General features: G+C 58.1%; 1 protein-coding gene across 2 annotated transcripts in view; it reads right to left on the reverse strand.

Annotated features, from left to right (window-relative positions):
* The window catches only part of ACLY (ATP citrate lyase), a 45104-nt gene that overhangs the window by 20152 nt on the left and 4426 nt on the right, over window positions 1-20526 (reverse strand). Inside the window, exons 2-16 of one of the 2 annotated variants that reach the window (XM_056128198.1) lie at window positions 19509-19690; window positions 18601-18723; window positions 16484-16546; window positions 15912-16102; window positions 15420-15499; window positions 13902-14032; window positions 13080-13198; window positions 11581-11717; window positions 11013-11074; window positions 9073-9190; window positions 6317-6471; window positions 5167-5257; window positions 4466-4495; window positions 2082-2223; window positions 1297-1465 (exon numbers count right to left, since the gene is read on the reverse strand). In XM_056128198.1, the coding sequence (XP_055984173.1) occupies window positions 1297-1465; window positions 2082-2223; window positions 4466-4495; window positions 5167-5257; window positions 6317-6471; window positions 9073-9190; window positions 11013-11074; window positions 11581-11717; window positions 13080-13198; window positions 13902-14032; window positions 15420-15499; window positions 15912-16102; window positions 16484-16546; window positions 18601-18723; window positions 19509-19667 (1770 nt within the window). In that variant the 5' untranslated portion in view covers window positions 19668-19690. The remainder of the gene's footprint in view (window positions 1-1296; window positions 1466-2081; window positions 2224-4465; window positions 4496-5166; window positions 5258-6316; window positions 6472-9072; window positions 9191-11012; window positions 11075-11580; window positions 11718-13079; window positions 13199-13901; window positions 14033-15419; window positions 15500-15911; window positions 16103-16483; window positions 16547-18600; window positions 18724-19508; window positions 19691-20526) is intronic. The other variant, XM_056128199.1, reaches the window with a different exon arrangement.

The following is a 20526-nucleotide window of genomic DNA, read 5'->3' on the forward strand; positions in this document are numbered from 1 at the left end:
CTGGTGGAGGGATGGGTACTTAATCATTGTAAAACTGAAACCCAAGCACAAAAAATTTGTAAGTCTACAACTGTACCTCATGGTGTTTCACTTAAAAAAAAACAAGAAATCTCCAGGGGCTGGAGCGATAGCACAGTGGGTAGGGCATTTGCCTTGCATGAGGCCAACCTGGGTTCGATTTCCAGCATCCCATATGGTCCCCTGAGCACCACCAGGACTAATTCTTAAGTGCATGAGCCAGAAGTAACCCCTGTGCATCACCGGGTATGACCGAAAAAGAAAACAAAACAGAACCAAAAAAATCTCCATGGGCCTGGAGAGATAGTAAAGTGGGTATGGTGTCTGCCTTACACATAGGTGACCTGGGTTCGATCTCTGGCATCCCATATAGTCCCTAAGTTCCAGGAATAATCCCTGAGTGCAGAACAAAGAGTAACCCCTGAGCAATGCTTCCCCCTCAAAAAACAAAGAACGGAAGGAAATAAAGTAAAGAGCAGTTATATAAAGTGATTCATTCCTTCTGTTTATCCTGAAAAAGCTTTGGCCACTCTGCACTGTTTCTGGGAAATGGAACTTGAGGTATTTATTGCCGTCTTTTTTATTTGTCAGTATTTGTGTGTGTGTTTTGGGGTGGCGGGGGGAGGGGGGAGATTGGGACACACCTATTTCAGGACTTACTCCTGGCTCTGGACTCAGGGATACTCCTGGTAGGGCTTGGGGACCATATGCGGTGCTGGGATCAAACCCGGGGTAGCTGTGTGCAAGGACAGAGCCCTGCCCACTGTACTATCTCTTCCGGCTCTTATTTGTCAGCATTTAAATATTCTCCTATAATATATCTGTAATGATCTTACAATAAGAAACTGATTCCATTTTCAAAGCCAGTCTCAACAGGAAGAGGATGTGGTGGGACTGGACAGCCTGGATAAGCAGCCCTGCAGAGCGTGTCTGATCTCGGTTAAAATACAACCCGCTTGCTGGAGATCAAGTGTCTGGCTTGGGGTTGGAGAGCCAGTCCAGGTTTTAAGGCACTTGCTTGCCGTGCACACCCAATTCTGGTTCATCTCTGGCACTGCACATGGTTCCCCGAGTCCCACCAGGAGTGACCCTGGGTGCAGAGCCAGGAGTAAGTAAGCCCTGAACATCACCAGGTGCGGCCCAAACACCAAACAAACAAAAAAACTATCAAGAGTTTTCAAACACTTTCACCTAAATCACCGACTTGTCTGAGTCCCAAGGGCCCCAGGCCCTTTGTCCCGGGCAGCAGGGCTGGTGACCACTGGGCCCAGGGCCTACCTGGGCGTAGTTCATCGTCTCAATGGTGCTGTCATAGGCAGAACGCAAGGAAGCAAAGTTGATGAGCACGTCCACCTCCGGGTGCTTCTTCATGGCATCTGCCATATTCTTGAAGACGGGGATCAGGATCTCCTTGTGACCCCAGTAGAACTTCTGCTTGTGGTCCCCGCTGTGCGAAAGGCAGAAGAAGGTAAGGACACCCTCCACCAGCCAGGCTGGGGTGGAGGAAGCCGAGATGGGTAGAAAGGTGGGATCTCTTCCCTCCAAAAGCTGCTAGGGCAACAGTATGGCGGGTCAGGCATTTGCCTTCCACGGGGCCAATCCAGATTCAATCCCCGGCATCCCAGAGCCCTACCAGGAGTGATTCCTGGTTGCAGAGACAGTATAAGCCCTGAGCATCGCTGGGTGTGGCCAGAAAACAAACAACAAATAAAAAACAACAAAAAAATGAGTTGCTGGGCTGGAGCGATAGCACAGCAAGTAGGGCGTTTGCCTTGCACGCAGCCGACCCGGGTTCGATTCTCAGCAGTCCATATGGTCCCCTGAGCACCACCAGGAGTAATTCCTGAGTGCATGAGCCAGGAGTAACCCCTGAGCATTGCTGGGTGTGACCCAAAAAGGAAAAAAAAAAAAAGCTGCTAATTAAAGACTAACTCCCACTAGGCTGGGCAGAGGCCTGTGCTGCCAAGGGGAGAATCAAGTTGTCCCCACGGTGCCCCAGTGGTGCAGCAAGCGGAACCCTGGGCCGCCCTGCATAGCTCCCCTAGGGGAGGTGGGGTACTCACGTGAACGGGTAGACCATGGCGGCCACTGAGGGCTCGTCGCGGGAGCAGACGTAGTCGAAGTCCAACATGCCCTGCACGGCCCGTGTCTGCATGCCCCACACGATGGCCTTGGTGTGGCGGCTGAAGAGGGTGGCACTCTTCCCTGGCGGGCAAAGATACAGCGAGTGCACCAGGCACACCGTCTCCCTGCCGACCCTCCACACCCCAAGGCGGGGGATGGGGATGCGGGCGGACTCATCCCAACCACCAAACCAGCATTGGGGGATGCTATTCTGAGAACCTGGGGGAAGTGGCGCCTTGATTTCTGGAAAGAGGTGACAGAGACGACAGTGCCATGGACCCTGCCTGGCTGGTCACTAGACCCGTTCCCTGTCCAGGAAAGATTGATCACCAGCCACCTGCTTATATATCAGGGCTTGAGGGGCCGGAATGACAGTACAGTGGGTGGGGTGCTGGCCTTGCCAAGCCAACCCGGATTCGATCTAATACCCCACAGGGTCAGAAGTGATCCCTGAGCACTGAGCCAGGCGAGACCCCCCCCAAAAAAAAAAGACAAAGCATGGTCTGGGTTACACCCCGGGGGTGCTTGGGGCTTATTATTCCTGGCTCTGTACTCAGGGATCACCCCTGGAGGGGCTTGGAGGATCATGAATGGTTGCTGGGGATGGAACCTGGGTTGGCCACGTGCAAGGTAAGCACCTTACCTGCACCTCTCTCTCCGGCCCAATCCGTTATTTTTAAATATCTTCGTGACTACTTCAAACAAGTCCCCAACAATCCTGCATCCCCTCTAACTGTGGACCCGGAGGAGTCTTGGTTGGCAGAGGACAGAGATGGGGCTGCGGCATTCTGCTCTGAGCTAGTCCTTCCCCCTCCCCACACCAGGGGGCTCATCCTGTGCCCCTGTGCACACCAAGACCCTTGGATGAACTCTGCACTGGGCAGCAGAGGTGAGGGGCAAAAGAGAGAAAAAAAAAACAAAAAACAACATCCCTGAGCCTGCGGGTGTGACCGGCTGGCCCTACAGTCTCCGGCCAGTGTCTCTGGGCAACGGGGCCCTCCAGGGCAGCGCTGGACACCGCCCCCACAGTCCCCTCAGGCAGGAACATCCTGCATGCAGACCCAAGTTCAAGACCCAACCCAGGGCCCACAAGAGAGCCCTCCCCCAGGTCTGGGGCTTCTGTCCCGCAGGCACTGGCCTCGTCCATCCATCACAGCGCACCCGCACCTGTCTGGGGTAAGAAGCCTCCAGGCGTCACAAATAGCTGAGATTTGCTGTCCCTGCCCCAAGCCCGCCCCAGCAGGAACTGATGAGGCCTGAGACACAGAACAGCAAAGCCACCTAATCCCAGGTCCCAGGGGTCAGTTCCCCAGGATAGAGCTGCCGCCCGTCCAGCAGAGCCAGGGCTCAGTGGCCATGGAAGCTGCCACCCGGTCTCAGCCGGGCCCAGAGGAGGCAGGTCAGTGAGGATGGCCGCTCCCTCCCCTGCACCCGCACAGACCCCGCTACACCTCAGGGCTGACAGGGGTCTTTAGGAGAGCAGCGGGGAGGGCAGAGAAAACCCTGGCTCCCCCACAGCCTTTCACTCGGGTCCCCGCACAGGGCTGAGTGGGAACCAGGCCCGAGCCAGAGAGACAGTTCAGAGGCAAGGGCGTTTAATCCCTGGCATCCCATTCCTGAGTGCAGAGCCACAAGCCAGCCCTAAGCATCACTGGGCGGTGGTGATGGGAGGGGCGGGGAGGGGGCCGCAGCACCAGCCCCCACCTCCCTCCAGACACGCAGGACTCACGCTACCTTCCCCACTGCTGTGGCTGCGACCTTCTGGCCCGGGTCACCCCCAGACTGCCCTCCGGGTGGGGCCACCCACAGAGGGTGTTGGGGGACCCTGAGGCTCGGAGCCTCCACTCATAGGGGAGCCAGCACAGAGGCTCCCCATCGGCAGTGACCTCAAGAGCCAAAGCGGGGGTTGTTCCCAGGCCTCTCTCTCCTCCCCCCTCCCTGGAGCCCAGCATCACCCCTCGCCCCCAAAGAATCTAAACTGGCAGGAACTCTGGATAAAGGGGTTGGTGGAGAGGCACAGGGAGCTCCCCTCCTTGCCCACTGAGCTCTCACACCCTCACACCCTCTTCACCTCCCAGCAGGGCCCCCCTAGATGCCCCCAGCCCGCCTCTCCCTGGCAGTGGGCAAGGACTTAACGCCTTCCCGGCGGCCGCCCACAGAGACAGCAAGGGCAGAAAGGGTGTTGAGTGGGGGCCTGAATGAGAGAAGAGACAGGGGACAGGGACGGAAGGGATCCCGGAAGACACTGCGACCCCCCCGGGAGGGGAGAGTAAGCTCAGACGGGGCGGACAGAGCCAGAGGGAAAGGAGGGGGGGCAGCCTACCTTGCAGGGATCTCGGACTTGGGACTGAATCTGTCAAAGAAAATGACCAAGGCAGCTGAATGGCCCAGCTGAATGCAGTGGGGGCCAGTGTTTTTTTTGTGTGTGTGCGTGCGTGTGCGCGTGTGTGCACGTGTGTGTGTGTGTGTGTGTGTGTGTGTGTGTGTGTGTGTGTGGGGGAGAGTGGAAGGGCCTCAGACACAGGCCTCCAGAGCCAAGAGCTGTGACAATCCTCACCATCTTGCATCTATTCCACCCCCACCCCACCGAGGCAGGAGAGATGGAGCCCCAGCAAGCAAGGCCGAGCACCCAGAGACAGAGAGGGACGGGAGGAGCACAGAGCTGGCACATGGCCCGCAGCACAGGGGAGGCCAAAGGTCTCATGCGTGCTCCGTTCCAGCCAGGGTCTCGCAGAACTGACCCAGGTAGTCTGATGGACAGCCAGGAGTGGCACCCATCTTTGGGGGACCCAGAGGCCAGAGAGCTCAAATAGGCCTGTCCCAAAGGCCTGGGAGACGTGTGCTCTGGTGATGGTGGGGGGTGGTCAGAAGGGGCCGTGTTGCACCCCTGCAGGAAGGAGGGTGGTGGGAAAGGGTGGATGGTGAGGAGTGTGGGATCCCCGGTTCCACTATCCTCAGCCCCACAACCGTTCGAACTGCCCACGGCGAGCAGGTGAGGGGACGGTCGGGGAGACCCGGAGTTACCTGCTGGCATGGCGGGCTTGGCCTTTTTAGCAGGTGCCACCTCATCAGCTCTGGATTCAGAAAAAGACGCAGTTCTGCTGGGGGCTGGAGTCTGGGGGCGAAAGGGGAGGGTCAGAGGGAGATGTGGGAAAAAGAGCCCCCGGACACCAAAAGACATAGAGTAACAAGGACACGGAGGGGGCCTCTGCAGGGACTCGAGTGCCTGCCTGACTGGGGCAAACAGGCTGGGGGGGCCCCCACGACTGCCAAGGTGCCCCCTTGCGGACGGATCTCCGATCAGCTTCGAAACGAGAGGTGGCTTGGCAGGAGAACATTTGCTTTGTCCATTTGAGGCCCTGGGTTTGATTCCCAGCAACACAGCAGGTAGGGCATCTGCCTTGTACACGCCAATGGGACGACCAGAATTTGATTCCTCCTCCCGCTCAGAGAGCCCGGCAAGCTACTGAGAGTATCTCGCCCGCAGAGCAAAGCCTGGCAAGCTACCTGTGACGTATTCGATATGCCAAACACAGTAACAACAAGTCTCACTATGTTACTGGGCCCACTCGAGTAAATCGATGAATAACGGGAGGACAGTGCTACAATACTACCACCAAAAAGATAAAGGGGACCAGGAGATGCTTGAAGGGATGTAACATATGCTCTGTGTGTGGGGGGGGGGAAGGAGGGAGGGGGCCTCAACTTGACCCCTACCACATGGCCCCCAGCACATTGAACGCAACCCCCGAGCCCTGTGCAGGAACACTCACCACCCCCTACCCCCGAAAAAGCCACATGGGCCTGAGCAACAGTACAGCAGGCAGGGTGTTGACCTTGCACACAGCTGACCCGGGTTCAACCCCTGGCATCCCATATTGGCCCCCTAAGCCTCGAAGGGAGTGACTGTGATTCTTGAGTGCAGAGCCAGGATAAGTCCTGAGCACTGCTGGGTGTGGCCCCCCAAACAAAACAAAACAAAGCACAAGGGTCTTCCTATTCTACCCCTTTGGCAAAAATAAATAAATAAATAAATAAATCTGCTACGCTGTAACCAAGTACTTCTTTCTCCCTCATTTCCCAGGACCCCCCCTAGAGCTTAGCGATAGAGCACCCGCCCTGCATAGGGTGGGCGAGGGTGGGGTGGGGGCCAGCGCGGCTTGCTTGCACCCACCGACGTGCCCCCGCTGGCATTGAGGAGGAAGTTCGCAGTGTGGGCCGCGGTGGGTGGCTGGTTGGGGATGGGGCGGTGGCCCAGAGCCATGCCCACAATAGCCGTCATGTGTGTCTCGGTGCCAAAGACATGGATGGGGATTCCAGTGGTCTTTCCTGCAAGGGAGAGAAAAACATGCATGATCCATATTGAACTACCCCCCCCAATATCTTTAAAGACATGAAAGGGCCCCAAGGGGAATTCCTGACACTAGGGTTGTGAGCCCAGTAGCCTGACCCTTTGGGATCTCAAAAGTCATGCCAACAAGCAAGTGTGTGCTGCGATCAACCAGGCTGAGGAAGGGGCTCAAAGGGTGGAGCCCGGCCTGAGTGAGGCCTCATGCACGGTCAGTGCTCAGCACAGATGGCCCCTGCCCGTTTCCTGCCAAGCAGGGCCCCAGCACCAAAGCTTCAGGCCCATCAAAAAAGATAAAGAGAGGCCACAGAGGGCCGAGTGTGTACCCACACCCCGAAGCACAGCTGGGCAGGTCCCACAAAAGTTTAAGCATTTAAAAAACAAGGGCTGGAGCCATAGTGTGGCAGTCGACCCGGGGTTCAATCCCTGGAACTTGGGAGTCTACCAGAGTCAGGAATAAACCCTGAGCACTGTTGGGTATGGCCCAAAACCCAGAAGAAAAAAAAAAAGTTTAAAAGTGAAGTGTGAGGGACTGGAGAGATAGCACAAGGGCGTTTGCCTTGCACGCAGCAGACCCAGATTCAATTCCCAGCATCCCATATGGTCCCCTGAGCACCGCCAGGAGTAACTCCTGAGTGCAGAGCCAGGAGTAACCCCTGTGCATCGCCAGGTATGACCCCCCCAAAAAAAATTTTAAAAAGTGAAGTGTGAACCCCAGGGAGCAGTGCACCCCACAGCCAAGAGTGTGACAGCTGGAGAGCACCAGCAGTGTACAGCCCATGTCACCACGACGTGACCACGGCCACACCCCCCTCCCTATCACCCCAGATGAAAGAAAAGGGGAAACGGACTAATTCAGAAAAAAGAAATGGGGTGCTGACACTCTAGCGGCCACCTGAGCTAATGAAGTTGTCCCTTCCCCCACCCCCGACCCTGTGGCCAGCCCCCCACTCTCCCCGCTACTTCTCCCTGGCCTAGCCACTTCCCTCTGGCTCTGGCCCTGACCCTCCACCACCTCCTCCCAGGCTGTCTCTGCTCCCTGATCACCCCCCTGTTGGGCCATGAGGCGATGCATAGGCCCGTATCATATCCCCCACTCCCATGCCATGGGCAACACTGTGGGGCGGGATCAGATCTAGAAAAACATGGGAAGATGAGGATGACAATGAGGCTTGGTGGGCACTCGTGCGGGGTGCCCCTCCCCCAGATACTCGCTCCACACAGAGCAGACCGCAGCTATTAAGTCACAGGGTTCACGCTTCGGGTTCAAGCTGGGCAAGCTGGGAGACCCCAGATCAAAAGATAGGGGCTCTGACTTCTCCTAAAAGAGGAGTTTAAAGTCTTCTGAGAGGGGCCGGAGCAATAGCACAGCAGGTAGGGCGTTTGCCTTGCATGCGGCCGACCTGGGTTTGATCCCCAGCATCCCATATGGTCCCCCAAGCACCATCAAGAGTAATTCCTGAGTGCAGAGCCAGGAATAACCCCTAAGCATCGCTGGGTGTGACCCAAAATGCAAAATAAATAAATAAATAAATAAAGTTTTGAGAGGGCCAGGCTGACAGTACAGTGGGAAAGGTGTAAGCCTTCCATCTGCCCAGATTCCCAGCACCCCATCTGGTCCCCTGAGCACTGCCAGGAGTCATTCCTACATGCAGAGGCAGGAGTAAACCCTGAGCATCACTGAGTGTGACCCCAAAACAAAATAAATTAAGTCTTGTGAGCCGGCCCGAGATGCTCAAAACCCCAGAGGAAAACAGGGGCCAGAGCTATTCTTTTGTGCAGAACCAGGAGTGACCCCAGAGCATCACCGAGTATGGCCCGAAAAGCCAAAAAAGACAGAGACAGGGAGAGAGAGAGAGAAAGAGAGAGAGAGAGAGCGAGAGAGCGAGCGCAGCACAATTGCTACAACTCTCGTCACCTCCCTGGGCTCAGTGAAAGGACCTCCTCACCTGTCCTCTCATTCCGCTGCACCCATCTCACCCACGGCCCAGCCCTGACTATGGTCATCCACCAACACTGTCCTGGGCAACCTCCTCTGTGGGCCCACTGGCCACCCTTGGGTCTTTCCTCCCGAACCCCATTTCTACCTCTGTCCCTGACTGCTATCACCTGCCCCTGACTTTCGGCAAATGTGACCCAGGGTCCTACTCCCGGGGCCCATGCCACCCCGTCTACTCTGGTGGCCTCTTAGCATCCTGCCCCAGCCCCCACCCAACCCCATGCCTGCAACCTAGTCCCCCACTCTCAGGCCCACTTCTAAAGACAGCAGCCCTGAGCTGCCCTTTTACCCTGCTGGGCTTTGCCCACATGACCTGGGTTCAGGGGAGCTTGCTTTGTGCACCCCAGACAGGACTGTGCTCCCCCACTTTCACCATCCGTCCTTCAAAGTCCTGAGTGCCACCTAGCCTTAGAGCCCACACGGTGGTGTCCCCACACGGAGTACAGCACACCACATGTGACGTGGGAGCCAGGATGCTTTCCTGTCCATCCTGAGGCACAGAACTACAAGGACGGAAGAGGGCAAAGCAGACCCAGAAATTCAGCAGGGGTCTGGGATGGGGGGGGGGAATCCCCCAACTTACCCACTTCTCCCATCACCCGCAAGCCCTCCTGATAGTTGGGGCCACCTCGTCGGACGAAGATGGTGACCTCATGCTCCTTCAGGGGACCCTGGTAATCTCGGATGGCTCTCACGATGCCCTGGAGGCACAGAGAGAACAGAGCCTGAGACGGAGCCTGACCCAGCCACAGGCATCCGTCACAGCTCAACGCCTGCTTCCTGCAATGCGTGGCCCCCGCCGGTCGGGACTCCCATACAGGGAACCACCGGCCACGTGCTGTGCTCCAGAGAGGACTGTGGGCACGGGGAACTGGCCCTCCCTGCCCCTGTTACAGTCGAGCCCTGTTAGGCAGCCTTGGCGGGTTAGTGGAATCCACGCCAGGGGCCTCTGCAATGCTGACTCTCTATTGTTTTAGGTCATGCTCAGCAATCCCTGGCTCTGTGCTCAGGGATCACTCCAGGCAGTGCTCAGAGAACCATATGGGGCTGAACCGGGTGAACTGCATGCAAGGCCAGAGCCCTCCCTGCTGTACTATCGCTCCGGCCCCTCAAGAGTCTATTTAAACACCTGTGTTCCATGACAGCTCCTTCTAGACCTTATGATATGAGCCAGGTGTGGAACGGGGAGTAGGGGCTGGGGGGGCATCTCAGTCTGACCTTGTGGCAGACTAGAGACACTGTGCTTAGCACTTTTTCCATGGGGAGCTCGGAAGCTCGTGCCAGGCCGCCCAGCGACAGAACCGGTTTCAGCCTGTGTGTGATCTAGCAGGTCCACATAGGGCCACCCCGTCTGAGGCAGGACTGGTCCCCCACTTCCACGGAACCTGGACTGCCAGGGCTGACATTTGTCAACTATGCTCAGAGCTCATGGAACCGCCAGGTGGGCGTGATTAGCCCACCACGTGGATGTGATTAGCATCCACGGGGGGCCTCTGTGGGGACTTCCTGACCATAACAGGTGACTGAGAGTGGGGCCTGCTCTCTATGCCCATGCAGGCCCATCCTGGGCACGGAGGGACCAGAAGGGGCCTCAGATCATCGACATCATGTGTTCAGAGTTAGAGGGAGGCCGAGGGGCTAGAGCGCAGGCTGATCCCCAGCACCACACAGTCCCCTGAGCAATACCAGGATGACCCTCTGAACACATGAGCACAGAGTCTGGAATAGCCCTTGAGCACCACCAGGAGTGGAGAAAGGAGGGAAAGAGGAAGAAAGGAAGGAAAGAAAGGAGGGAAGGGATGAGAGAGGAAGGAAGGGACGTGGTAGGTGGAAAGGAAGAGGAAATGGGAAAGGAAGGAGGAAGGAGGAAGGGAAAAGACAGACAGGGAGGGAAGGGCCGGGAAAAGAGTAGAGAGGGGACGGGGAAGAGTAAGTAGGGGAAGGGGGTGCTGGAGCGATAGCACAGTGGGTAGAGCGTTTGCCTTGCACGCGGCCGACCTGGGTTCGATTCCCAGCATCCCATATGGTTCCCTGAGCACCGCTGGGAGTAATTACTGAGTGCAGAGCCAGGAGTAACCCCTGTACATTGCCGGGTATGACCCAAAAAAGCAAAAAAATAAGAGGGGAGAAAGGAAGAAGGGGAAAGGAGGGGTGACGGGAGGGAGGAACAGACGGACACTATCTTCCTTGTGATGTGGGTGAGGACTGAGGACTGAGACAGAGACTCTGGGTGCAGAGACCCGTGGATCCTCAGGGGAGTGTCAGCGGCTCAGTTCCACGCTCGAGGCAAGAAGGCAGAAACCCACCTTCTCCCCACGCCCAACCCCAAGGGAGCAGCAGGCCAGCCAGGGCAGCGCTTGCCCAGAGCTGCAGCGTTGCCTCCCACATTCCAGCCCTGGACATGAGCTCCCACCAGGCCCGCGGGGGTCTGTTGCTGCCTCCGGCCTGGCCTGCGGGGACCTCCGTCCCCCACTGCCCCGAACCCAGGTGCCCGCAAACTGCTCGTCCTCGGCAGCCAGTTACCTTGAATGTGGCGGCCACGTTGGTGAAGTTGGCGATGCTGCCCCCAATGATGAGGATCTTGCCTGGGTTTGGAGCAGGGAGAGAGAGGTCAGAGAGGGTGGTCCTGAGCAGTTAGTTCCCCGGGGTGCCTGCTCAGAGTCCCCCAGCTGGGAGGAGATAACAGTGTAAGGGGAAGGGGCTGGACACGGGGTGTCCGCCAACTTCAGCGGCTCGACGCTGCCTCGCCTATTTGGGGAGCAGGTGCTTCCCCAAATCCCCAGCAGAGCCTCAGGCCAGCCGCTAGGATTCATGTCCTCTTGGGGCCTGGGGGAGGGGCTCCCCACCATACGTTGTGCAGGGAGGTGGGGAAATGGGGCTGTGCAGGTCGGCTGCCCAATGCAGGGTGCACAGAGTGCTCACAGCTCCCTTAGTGGCCGCACCCCTGCACCCCCTGGGCCCCCTGCAACCTGGACTTTGCATCCTCTGCCTCCCCAGACTCTCACTGCCCCGACCCAGCAGCTGACGGACAGGGCTGGGGGGTAGAGGTCCTGGTTGGCTGGCCTGCCAGAGGCCCCCACGGCTGCCTCACCATCTGGGTGCTTCTCGCGGGTCATGAGGGAGAGGATGGTCTTGGCATAGTCGTAGGTCTGCTGCTCGCTGGGGGCGCCCGAGTACTCCCCGTAGTTTGCCAGTTCGTTGACCCCACCCAGGTCACAGATGGTATCACTGCCAGGGAGAGGGGAAGTGGGTGTGAGGGCTGACACCAGGGCGGCTGGTGTTGGGGAACCACCCAGAGGCCCCCGCAGCCTCGAGGAGGGCACAGGGGAACCAAGCTCTCAGCACCCAAGTCCCCAAGCCCCACTTGATGGATAACTGTCCCCTCTCAGACTCTCGTGGGTGGTGTGCTCGCCAATCTCAGGGTGCCAGAGTGGAGGGTCACAGGGACACAAAGAAACTTGGGGTGCCGGGGAGAGACCCACATTTCAGGGTCTCTGCCTGGCTGCCTGAGAGAGTAGGACTCATGAAAGGCCAGGGGGAGAGTCTTGGCAAATGGACTGTGGTGGGGGGAGGGGGGGTCTGGAGACAGGCAGAGCTCTGCGTGCTGTGAGAGGCCACCGACTATAGCCAAGGACCACGGGTATAGAATAGGACCCTAAGGGCTCTAAGAAGCATAAAGGTAAAGGTAAAGGTAAAGGTAAAGGCCCTCCCGTTGATTGTCGATTTGCTCGAGCGGGCCCAGTAACGTCTCCATTGGAGACTTTGTTGTTACTGTGTCTGGCATATCGAATACTCTCGGTAGCTTGCCGGGCTCTCCGAGAGGGGCAGAGGAATCGAACTCGGGTCGGCCATGTTGGCCACTTGTAAGGCGAACGCCCTACCCGCTGTGCTATCGCTCCAGCCCATAAAAAGGTAACAATATAGGCACTAAGGGCCAGAGAGATGGTGTGGAGTTAAGGCGTTGGTCTTGTATGCGACCCACATAGGTTCAATTCCCAGAATTGCATATGGTCCCGAAGTCTTGCCAGTACTGATCCCTGGACAATAAGCCAGGAGTAAGCCTTGAGCACTGCCAAATATGATCCCTACACAAAAACCCTCCTCCAAAAAAGGGCACCAAACGGCCTGGAAGGACGCTCAGCACCGCAGTGAGCTGGAGGATGGCGAGGGGGAAGACATGAACGGACACTGTCTGCTTCTGTCTCGGGGTACTTTTCCATGGAACACGTCTGATGATAAGACTTAAAACTGGGGTCAGGGCGATAGTGTAGCGGGGAGGGCGCTTGTCGTGCACACAGCTGAGCTGGGTTCAATCCCCGGCATCCCATATGGCCACCTGAGCACTGCCAGAAGTCATTACTGAGTGCAGAGCCAGGAGTAACCCCTGAGCATCAGGTGTGACCCAAAACCCAAAACAAACAAACAAAACAAAAGCCCAGGACACTATGTAGGGCAGGACCTCCCCAGAGCCCCTCCTTGGCGATTCCCAGGAGTCCCTATTCTGCCCCAGAAGAGAAACTGGAGACCCCAGAAGCAGTTTGATCCAGACCAGGGGTATGCCACTGCCCCCTCCACCACCAACCCAGTCACCTGTACACGACAGAGGCACCACCCCCAGCCACCATGGTCCAAATTCTTCCCTTGGGGTTCAGCAAGGTCAGCTTCAGGCTCGCCCCACTTTTGGCATCCAGGTCTGCAATGTAGGCCTCCTACGAACAGAGCACGGCAGGTGAGCCCGGGCCGCCCCCCCTTCCTCTGGCCCCAGGTACCCTAATGGGGTGCAGGAGGAGGGGCTTGGACAAAACACACCAGTGTCTCTGAGCACCAAAACCACCCAGGGCCGCACTGGCTGCCTGGGGACAGAAAAAAGCCCATGCCTTCTTCTCCACCTTCCAGTCCCTAGCCCTGCGTCCGATTCCCAAGCCCCACAATGCCGTTCTGCTGTGTCACTGTTCCTACCAAGACCCCCACAGCCAGCCTCTGCCCGCTGAGCTCATCACAGGCTGCTCCCCGCCCCCCTGCTTCTTCCCTGGGCCCCGGTGACGTCACCCCAGGTCGGAGCCCGCTGGGCGAACCTCCCTCTCAGAGCCTGGGGTGGGAAGGAGCAATTAAAATTCTCAGCGAGTGGCCCAAAGAGCTACCTTCCCAACAGGATTAGGGGGAGCCACTAGGAATTATCGAGAAGCAACAAATCAAGTTGAAAGCCCAGGGTGGCTGATTGAGAGAGAGGGCTAAAAGGGTTTCTGGCAGGGGTTCAGAAGGCTGGCGGGCTCCCACTCCCCACCCGCCTTGGGGTTTTAAGAAAATTAAATGGTTCTCGGCCTTCCTCTCCCTGCCAAATCAATAAGCAGCAGGTGGGCCCCGCTCCCCACACCCCCACCTTTCTCCGCCTCCCCCCGAAACCAGCCTCACCTCTGGATAAGCCTCCCGCCCGAACGGGGGAGGGAACTCGATGTCTCCCCACTTCACTTTGCAGATATAGTCGGCTGTGGCGTCCACCTTGGCTGCCAAGTCAAGGACGTAGACTCCATCTTTGGTGACCACTAGGAGAGAGGCAAGGAGGGACAATGAGACGGTGACCCCAGACAGAGACCACCCACTTCCAAGCCCCTCGGTCACTGCCCCCACACCACTCCCCTGGGTCCGGCCCCTCCCAGGCCTGAACAACTCCCCAGCAGGACAAGAAACCAAAAAGGTCTTCTTCAAAGAGACATAAATTCCCTCCCTTCCCCTTCCTGCCATCAAAGCAAGCACTGAGCATTCCCTCCCCGACCTACAGGTAATGGGACGTGTTTTAATGCCAGTGCAACTTTTTTTTGGCAGGGGGGAGTGTTTAAGGGGGAGGGGGTAAGGGGCCATATCCAGTAGTGCTCAGGGCTTACTCCTCGCTCTGTGCTCAGGGTGACACCTGGCAGTGAATGCTACAGGGAACCATGGGTGGGACCTGGGATTGCACCCTAGTCGCCTGCATGTAAAGCAAATGCCTGAACCCCTGCACGCTCTCTCTCTCTCTCTCCAGTCCTACTGCAATTTTTTTTTTTTTTTTTTTTTTTTTACTTTTTAGCAGCACTGGAGGTTGAACCCAGGCTCATGTATGTCAGCCGAGCCTTATCTCTAGTCTCTCTGATGTAATTTTTAAACATTCTGACAAAATGCTCCAGGTAGTACATTAGTTAACTGTTCATCCCTCCACCACGGCTTTGCCACTAGCAACAGTGTTTAAGGTGCAGGCTGCTGTGTGAGGCCCCGAGGTGCGCCCACCTGCTTTTCCTGGGGTCTGGAGCACAGGGCTGTCTCTGGGGAGAGGAAGCGGAAGCCACAGGGTGCACTGGGCTCCCGGCCAGCAGGGCTCATTTGCCGCACCTCGCTGGACATCCGTCTTCCCTTTCTCAGGGCCATTTAGCTAATTAAGTTAGCACACGGCCATCTGGTCCATTAGAGCAGCTGCGTCCCCAGCTGGAATCTGGAACCAGGACTTTGCCCTGAGAAGCCCCGGGCAGAGCCAGCCCCCACCACCTGCCTCCTTCATCGCCTGGGAGCTTGGACCCCGGTCCTCCATGCTATGGGAAGTCAATGATTGACCAGCTCTGGGCAGGGAGAATGGGGGGTGCGGGAGGCAGCACCGGCACACGGAGAGGGGCGTGGACCAGAGCAGACGCAGATGCCTACCGGGTCCACCAGCAGGAACAATTCCAGAGTCCCCTGGCTCAAATCAGGACTACCTCCCCCCCCAACACAGGACAAATAAAGAACAAGGAATGCAGAGCTGATTCCAAAGAGGGATACTCGCTGACCTTACCCTAAGAACTCCCCAACAGGACCCCCCCCTCACGTGCACAGACTGCCCTCCGCTCATCAAAGCCTGCACTCCTATGGGCACTGGGACCCCAGCAGAACCGACCCGTGCCCCACCCTGACAGGGGCCATTACCAAGAGGGTTGATCTCGAGGTAGGTGAAGTACAGATCCTCATAGAAGTTGAAGAGGCCAGAGATGAAACTGGCCAGGATTCTAGAGCAGGGAGAGAGGGACAGGCCATCCATCAGGAAGAGGGCTCCCGCCGGCTCTCCCCGCCTGACGGCTGCCCCGTGCCCGGCCCTGCTGACCCCACCGCCCGGCAAATTCCACTCCCTGCCCATCACTGTCAGCCATCAGGGTGGAACGGAGTTGTCAGGCGGGAGAGGGTGGCAGTGCAGACAGACAGGGGCAGAGAGGTGAGGGATGCTGGCGGGGAGGCTGGCAGCGGGTGGGCGGTGGTGGCGCCAGCATCTCCCCCCTGCACAGACGCACAGGGCCCACCGGGCCGACTGCCTTGCCCTCTGTCTGTCCACCCAGATGTGGGAGGGGGAGAGGGTGCCAGGGAGGGCAAACCGCTGGGCTTTTCCTGTGACGTCCCCCCTCCCTGCCCTCCCGCTCACTCAACTCTTTCTTGTCTGCGGGGGCATGGACCAACAGGTGCTTCTTGATGGCCTCGACACTCAGCTTCTCGTCCACGCCAACCAGCAGCTTCTGGGCTTTGGCATCCACGTCGCCCACGTCCACGCCACCCTCATGGTGGAAGAGGACATAGTCCCCCTCCCGGGTGGCATAGATGCAAACGTAGAACTCCTCTGCCTGGCACGGGAAGAGGATGCCACACGGTGAGGAGCATGGGACTGGGGCCTGAGGTTGCCCCGGGCCTGGCGTCGCTTCTACAACCCAGGAGGAAAGCAGTCCAGAGGGCGGGCGGGACCACAGAAGAGATGGCAACCCCCGCCTGGACAGCCGAGAGTTCGGACTTGACAACGACCTGATCTGAGCCAAATCCCGCTCCTCCCTGAAGCCCGCCAGTTACCCAAACCCCACGTCCCGGGCTCCCGCACCGGGGACCCCCACTGCCCCGGCACAGCTCGAGACGGGGCTCCCTCTGCCTGCTCTCCATCCGTCGGCTTTGCTTTCTCCTTTTGGTCACTTGGAGGGTGTCAAAAGCGGAGCAGCTGGGGCCCCCTCACATACCTGACTATGGGGGACGAAAGGTTCGATCAGGAAGTTCTTGAGGAAGCCTCTGGCCTTGCCAACCTACGGACAGACAGATGGAAGGAAATCCAGTCTGGCGGGTAGCACATCCTACTCCCCAGGGCCAAAGGCAGGAGGCCTCTGCCACACCCCCCCCCCCACTCCACAGGGGTAGGGGGCAGCACCCACTACTCTGCACCAGCCAGCAGAGATTATTCCCGAAGCCAAGGCAAAGGGGCCCCAGAGCCCTGAGCTAAAGAGGTCACGAGGTCCCGCCAGCACCCGCTGTCCCTCACCAGGTGCACTTCATTTGCCTGCCTCGGAGGGGAAGAAATGAACTGCTGCACTGCCCCACTCAAAAAGCACAGAGATGGGGTGTCAGTGCCCCCCACTTTCCGCTGTTACCCCAAAGAGCTGAGACAAAGGGAGGCCCGACGGGGCACAGGGAGGGAGACCCAGCCCAGGGCCCAGAGTCCAGGCAGAGAAAGGGAGAGGGGGAGGGTGGGGGTGGGGGGAGCAGCCGCATCACGGGCATACTTGGCCACTGACTTCCTGGCTGAGGACAAGAGGCCTGCGGAGCTAATCAGCGTGAGTGGGTCCCTGGCGACAGCCGAGGCGAGACAGACCTCAGCACGTCATCGCTGAGTCAGGGACCAGACAGCGATCCATCAGAGGTAATGAGCCGCTCCCGCCACCCCAGACGCCCCGACATCCCCCACCCCCTTGGCTGGCTGAGCAGAAGGGAACAGGGGGACCTCTCTGGACATGCTGTGCAGCGGCCAGTCCGCTGCCCTCACCCCAAAGCCTGGACGCGCCAAGGTCAAGATCCCTCTGTCCCCCCGCAGCACATGTGCAAAGTCTGGGGCCATATTTTGCCCCTGGGAGAGGACCGCACAGCACTGACTAGACAGCCCACCCTCTCCTGCCTACTTACAGGGCGGTCAAGAGAGAGAACAGCATCCCCGACCCCCTGCTAACACATGCCCAGGCCCACGGGCACCCCAGAGGAGACATATCCAGGGATGGACAGCACATCCTGCCTCTTCCTAGCCAGGCTCTGCCTGCTCCCTCCCTTTGGGAGTGAGGAGAAATGCAGTTTATTTCTGACGTCTCCGGCTTCCCTAAACCATTCTTCACGTCAGCTCTCTCATCTACAGGGCTGGAATTAATCACCAGGCCAGGCGAGGCCAAGAATTGAATTTACTCTGCAGTCGGAAGCCTGGGGATCAGGCCAGCAGGCTCTCCCTGAGTCTCCAGCTCCTTTTTGCTTTTCTGCGGTTCGGGGGCCCGCACCCAGGACTTATTCTTGGCTTTGTACTTAGGGTCATTCCCGGCGGTGCTCAGGGGATTACATGGGGTGACGGGGATAGAAGTGCGGTTGGCTGAGTGCAAGGCTAGTGCCCTCCCTGCTGTACTGTCTCTCTGGCCCCTCTCTCTCCTTTGCCTCTTCTGCCGACCTCGTAAGTGGCTCATGTCATGATAAACCACCATGTCCTTTTCAGAGCTGGGAGAAAAGAAGGGCCAGAGAGGACCAGCGCTACGGTACAGCAGGTAGGGCCTCACACACGGCCAATCCAAGTTCGATCCCCGGTACTCCATATGGTCCCCTGAGCCAGCGCAGTCAGGTGTAAGCCCTGAGCATCACCATGTGTTGCCCACCATCCAAAAAGAAGAACAGGGAGCGGTAGCGATAGCACAGCTGGTAGGGCGTTTTCCTTGCATGAGGCTGATCCAGGTTTGATTCTCAGCATCCCATATGGTCTCCTGAGCACCATCAGGGGTAATTCCTGAGTGCAGAACCAGGAGTAACCCCTGTGCATTGCCAGGTGTAACCCAAAAAGAAAAAAAAAAAAAAGAAGAAGAACAGGCCCAGAGTTCCCTCTAAATTATCACTCAGAGGCAGACCAGACCACGCCTCCGCCACCTCCTACTGCTCTGCTGCTCTGGGGGTGACTTTTGCAGCATATGTGACCATGCCCCGAGGGACAGGAGTAAGAGCAAGGCTGGCTCTGCCCCATGTCAGCTTAGCAGGATGGCCATCTGATCGTAGTGCCTGGTCTCAAGGCCACCGGGCTGGCATCTGCCACCCTCCACCTCACCCCATTCCCAGAACTCACTGTGGCCTCCTTGCCCAGCCGTGGCTTCAGCCAGGTCTTAACACCATCCAGGGAGAGGTTGACCCCAACGAGGCCCAGCTTCCCACGCCGTTTGATCAACTGGTCCGGCTTGACCACCAAGCTCTGCGAGGAGAGGGGTTCGTGTTCAGAGCACAAAGGGGCTGAGTAAGTGATGAAAGGCTGGGGACCTAAACCCTTCCAGCCTGCCCTATAACCACCATCCAGAAGTGTCCCTCACCGATGAACCTAGCTAGAGAAGGTGCTCACCGATTACCCGCTGAGTAAATATGGGATTCCCCACCCTCCCTCCGTGGTGGCTCGGCTTCTTGTATCAGTGAATTCCCGTGAGAAGACCAGCATCCATGTTTCAAAAGGAAGAAGAGAAATACCCAGGGGCTGTCACCTTGCTCAGCTGACCCCTGGGCTTGAATCTCGTCTTTCAGCCCCAGCCACTGTTCACACAAGAAGAGCACGCGGCTGGGCTGCCTCACGAGGGAAGGAAACAGACATTCCTCAGTCCTGTTCTCCAGGCCCTGGAAGCCTCCCGAGGCCTCCCAAGTTCTTCCCAATGATGAGCCTGGTGGGACTGAGGAGAGGCAGGGAGGCCCCAGCAGTCCACACGCACCTACAAGCAATGCCCCGGGGCCAGGTGGCAGTCTGCGCTGCTCCGCTAATCCCACCTCACAGGGTGAAATGTCATATCCAACCCGGACCCAGGCAGAATGACCTATCCCCGACCACATGCTGGCAAATAGCCTCCACTTGGTCCAGCTCCAAGACCAAACCAGCCCCAGCTAAAGCACCTCCACACGCAGGGAGGGCCCAGAGCTAACCCCAAACTCCTCCTCCAACCATTGGGACATCGCCACCCAGTGCAGGCCTGGGGCCCAGGTGGGGGCTGGACTCACCTGGCTGAGCAGCCAAGGGTGGTCCTGCAGCAGGTGGGCCCAGTCTGTGTCGGGGGTGACACGGGCATACTTGAACCGGTTCTGGATGGCCGAGGTGGTGCAGATGTACTTGTAAAGGAGCTCTTTGCCCGTCTGCTCTGAAATTGCCTTGGCCGACATGGCTGCCGGGGGACGTGCTCTGCCTGGTGGGGTACAGGAACCGTCAGGGGGAGCCAGGGGAAGATGCTCCTGTCCAGAGGGGCGAGGGGCCTCTGCGTCCTCCAGCAGAGGAGGAGGGTGTGAAGATGGTAGAGAGGAACAAAAGGGGCATTTTCCTGGGGCCTCCTGGCCTTGAACCTTCTCCTCCAGGCAGACCTGGCTCAGCAGACCCACAATGACCCGGGGGCCGGAAACCTAGTGGTCACTGCAGCCTGAGGCAGGCACACTGCTCCCTGAAACCCCACTACCGCCTGCAGAAGCACCGCTGGGAGGGAGCAGTGGTGGCAGGGCCCACACTCGTCATACAATCACATGCACACACTTACACAAACGCACACCCACGAACACACGCGTCTTCAAAGACCAGGCCAGTGTTGACGTGGCCTTGGGTAGGTTCAAGTCCCCTCCCGACAGAGGGAAAGTGGGGATGCCAAGCTCATTCTTCTCAGTTCGGGTTCCCAGCAGACGCAGGGCGGGGCGAGTGACCTTCTGTGCATCCCACCCTCCCTGCTGAGTCACCCTGCTGCAAATTTAGAGCAAAACAGAGGCCTCTAGGGGGACCACCCTGTGCTGGTCATTCCTTACTGAAGCTGTGGAAGGCAGGACACATGTCCTCTCTTAATCTGGTCATAAGTGCACAGAAACTCAACCTAGGTGACTTCTGTGAGGCCCGGGGAGACTCCAAACCCCCCTTTTCAGAGCAGGGAGGGCAGCTCAGAAGGGGTGACAATAATGGAACCGAGAGGCCTATATCGTAAGCAGGGAACCCACAGTGGAAACCAAAACTCTTCATCCTGGGTCTCCAGAAAACCCCATGGCA

The sequence above is a fragment of the Sorex fumeus genome, unplaced genomic scaffold (assembly GCF_029834395.1).
Source record: "Sorex fumeus unplaced genomic scaffold, SorFum_2.1 ptg000063l, whole genome shotgun sequence".
In the NCBI taxonomy this organism is placed as follows: domain Eukaryota; kingdom Metazoa; phylum Chordata; class Mammalia; order Eulipotyphla; family Soricidae; genus Sorex; species Sorex fumeus.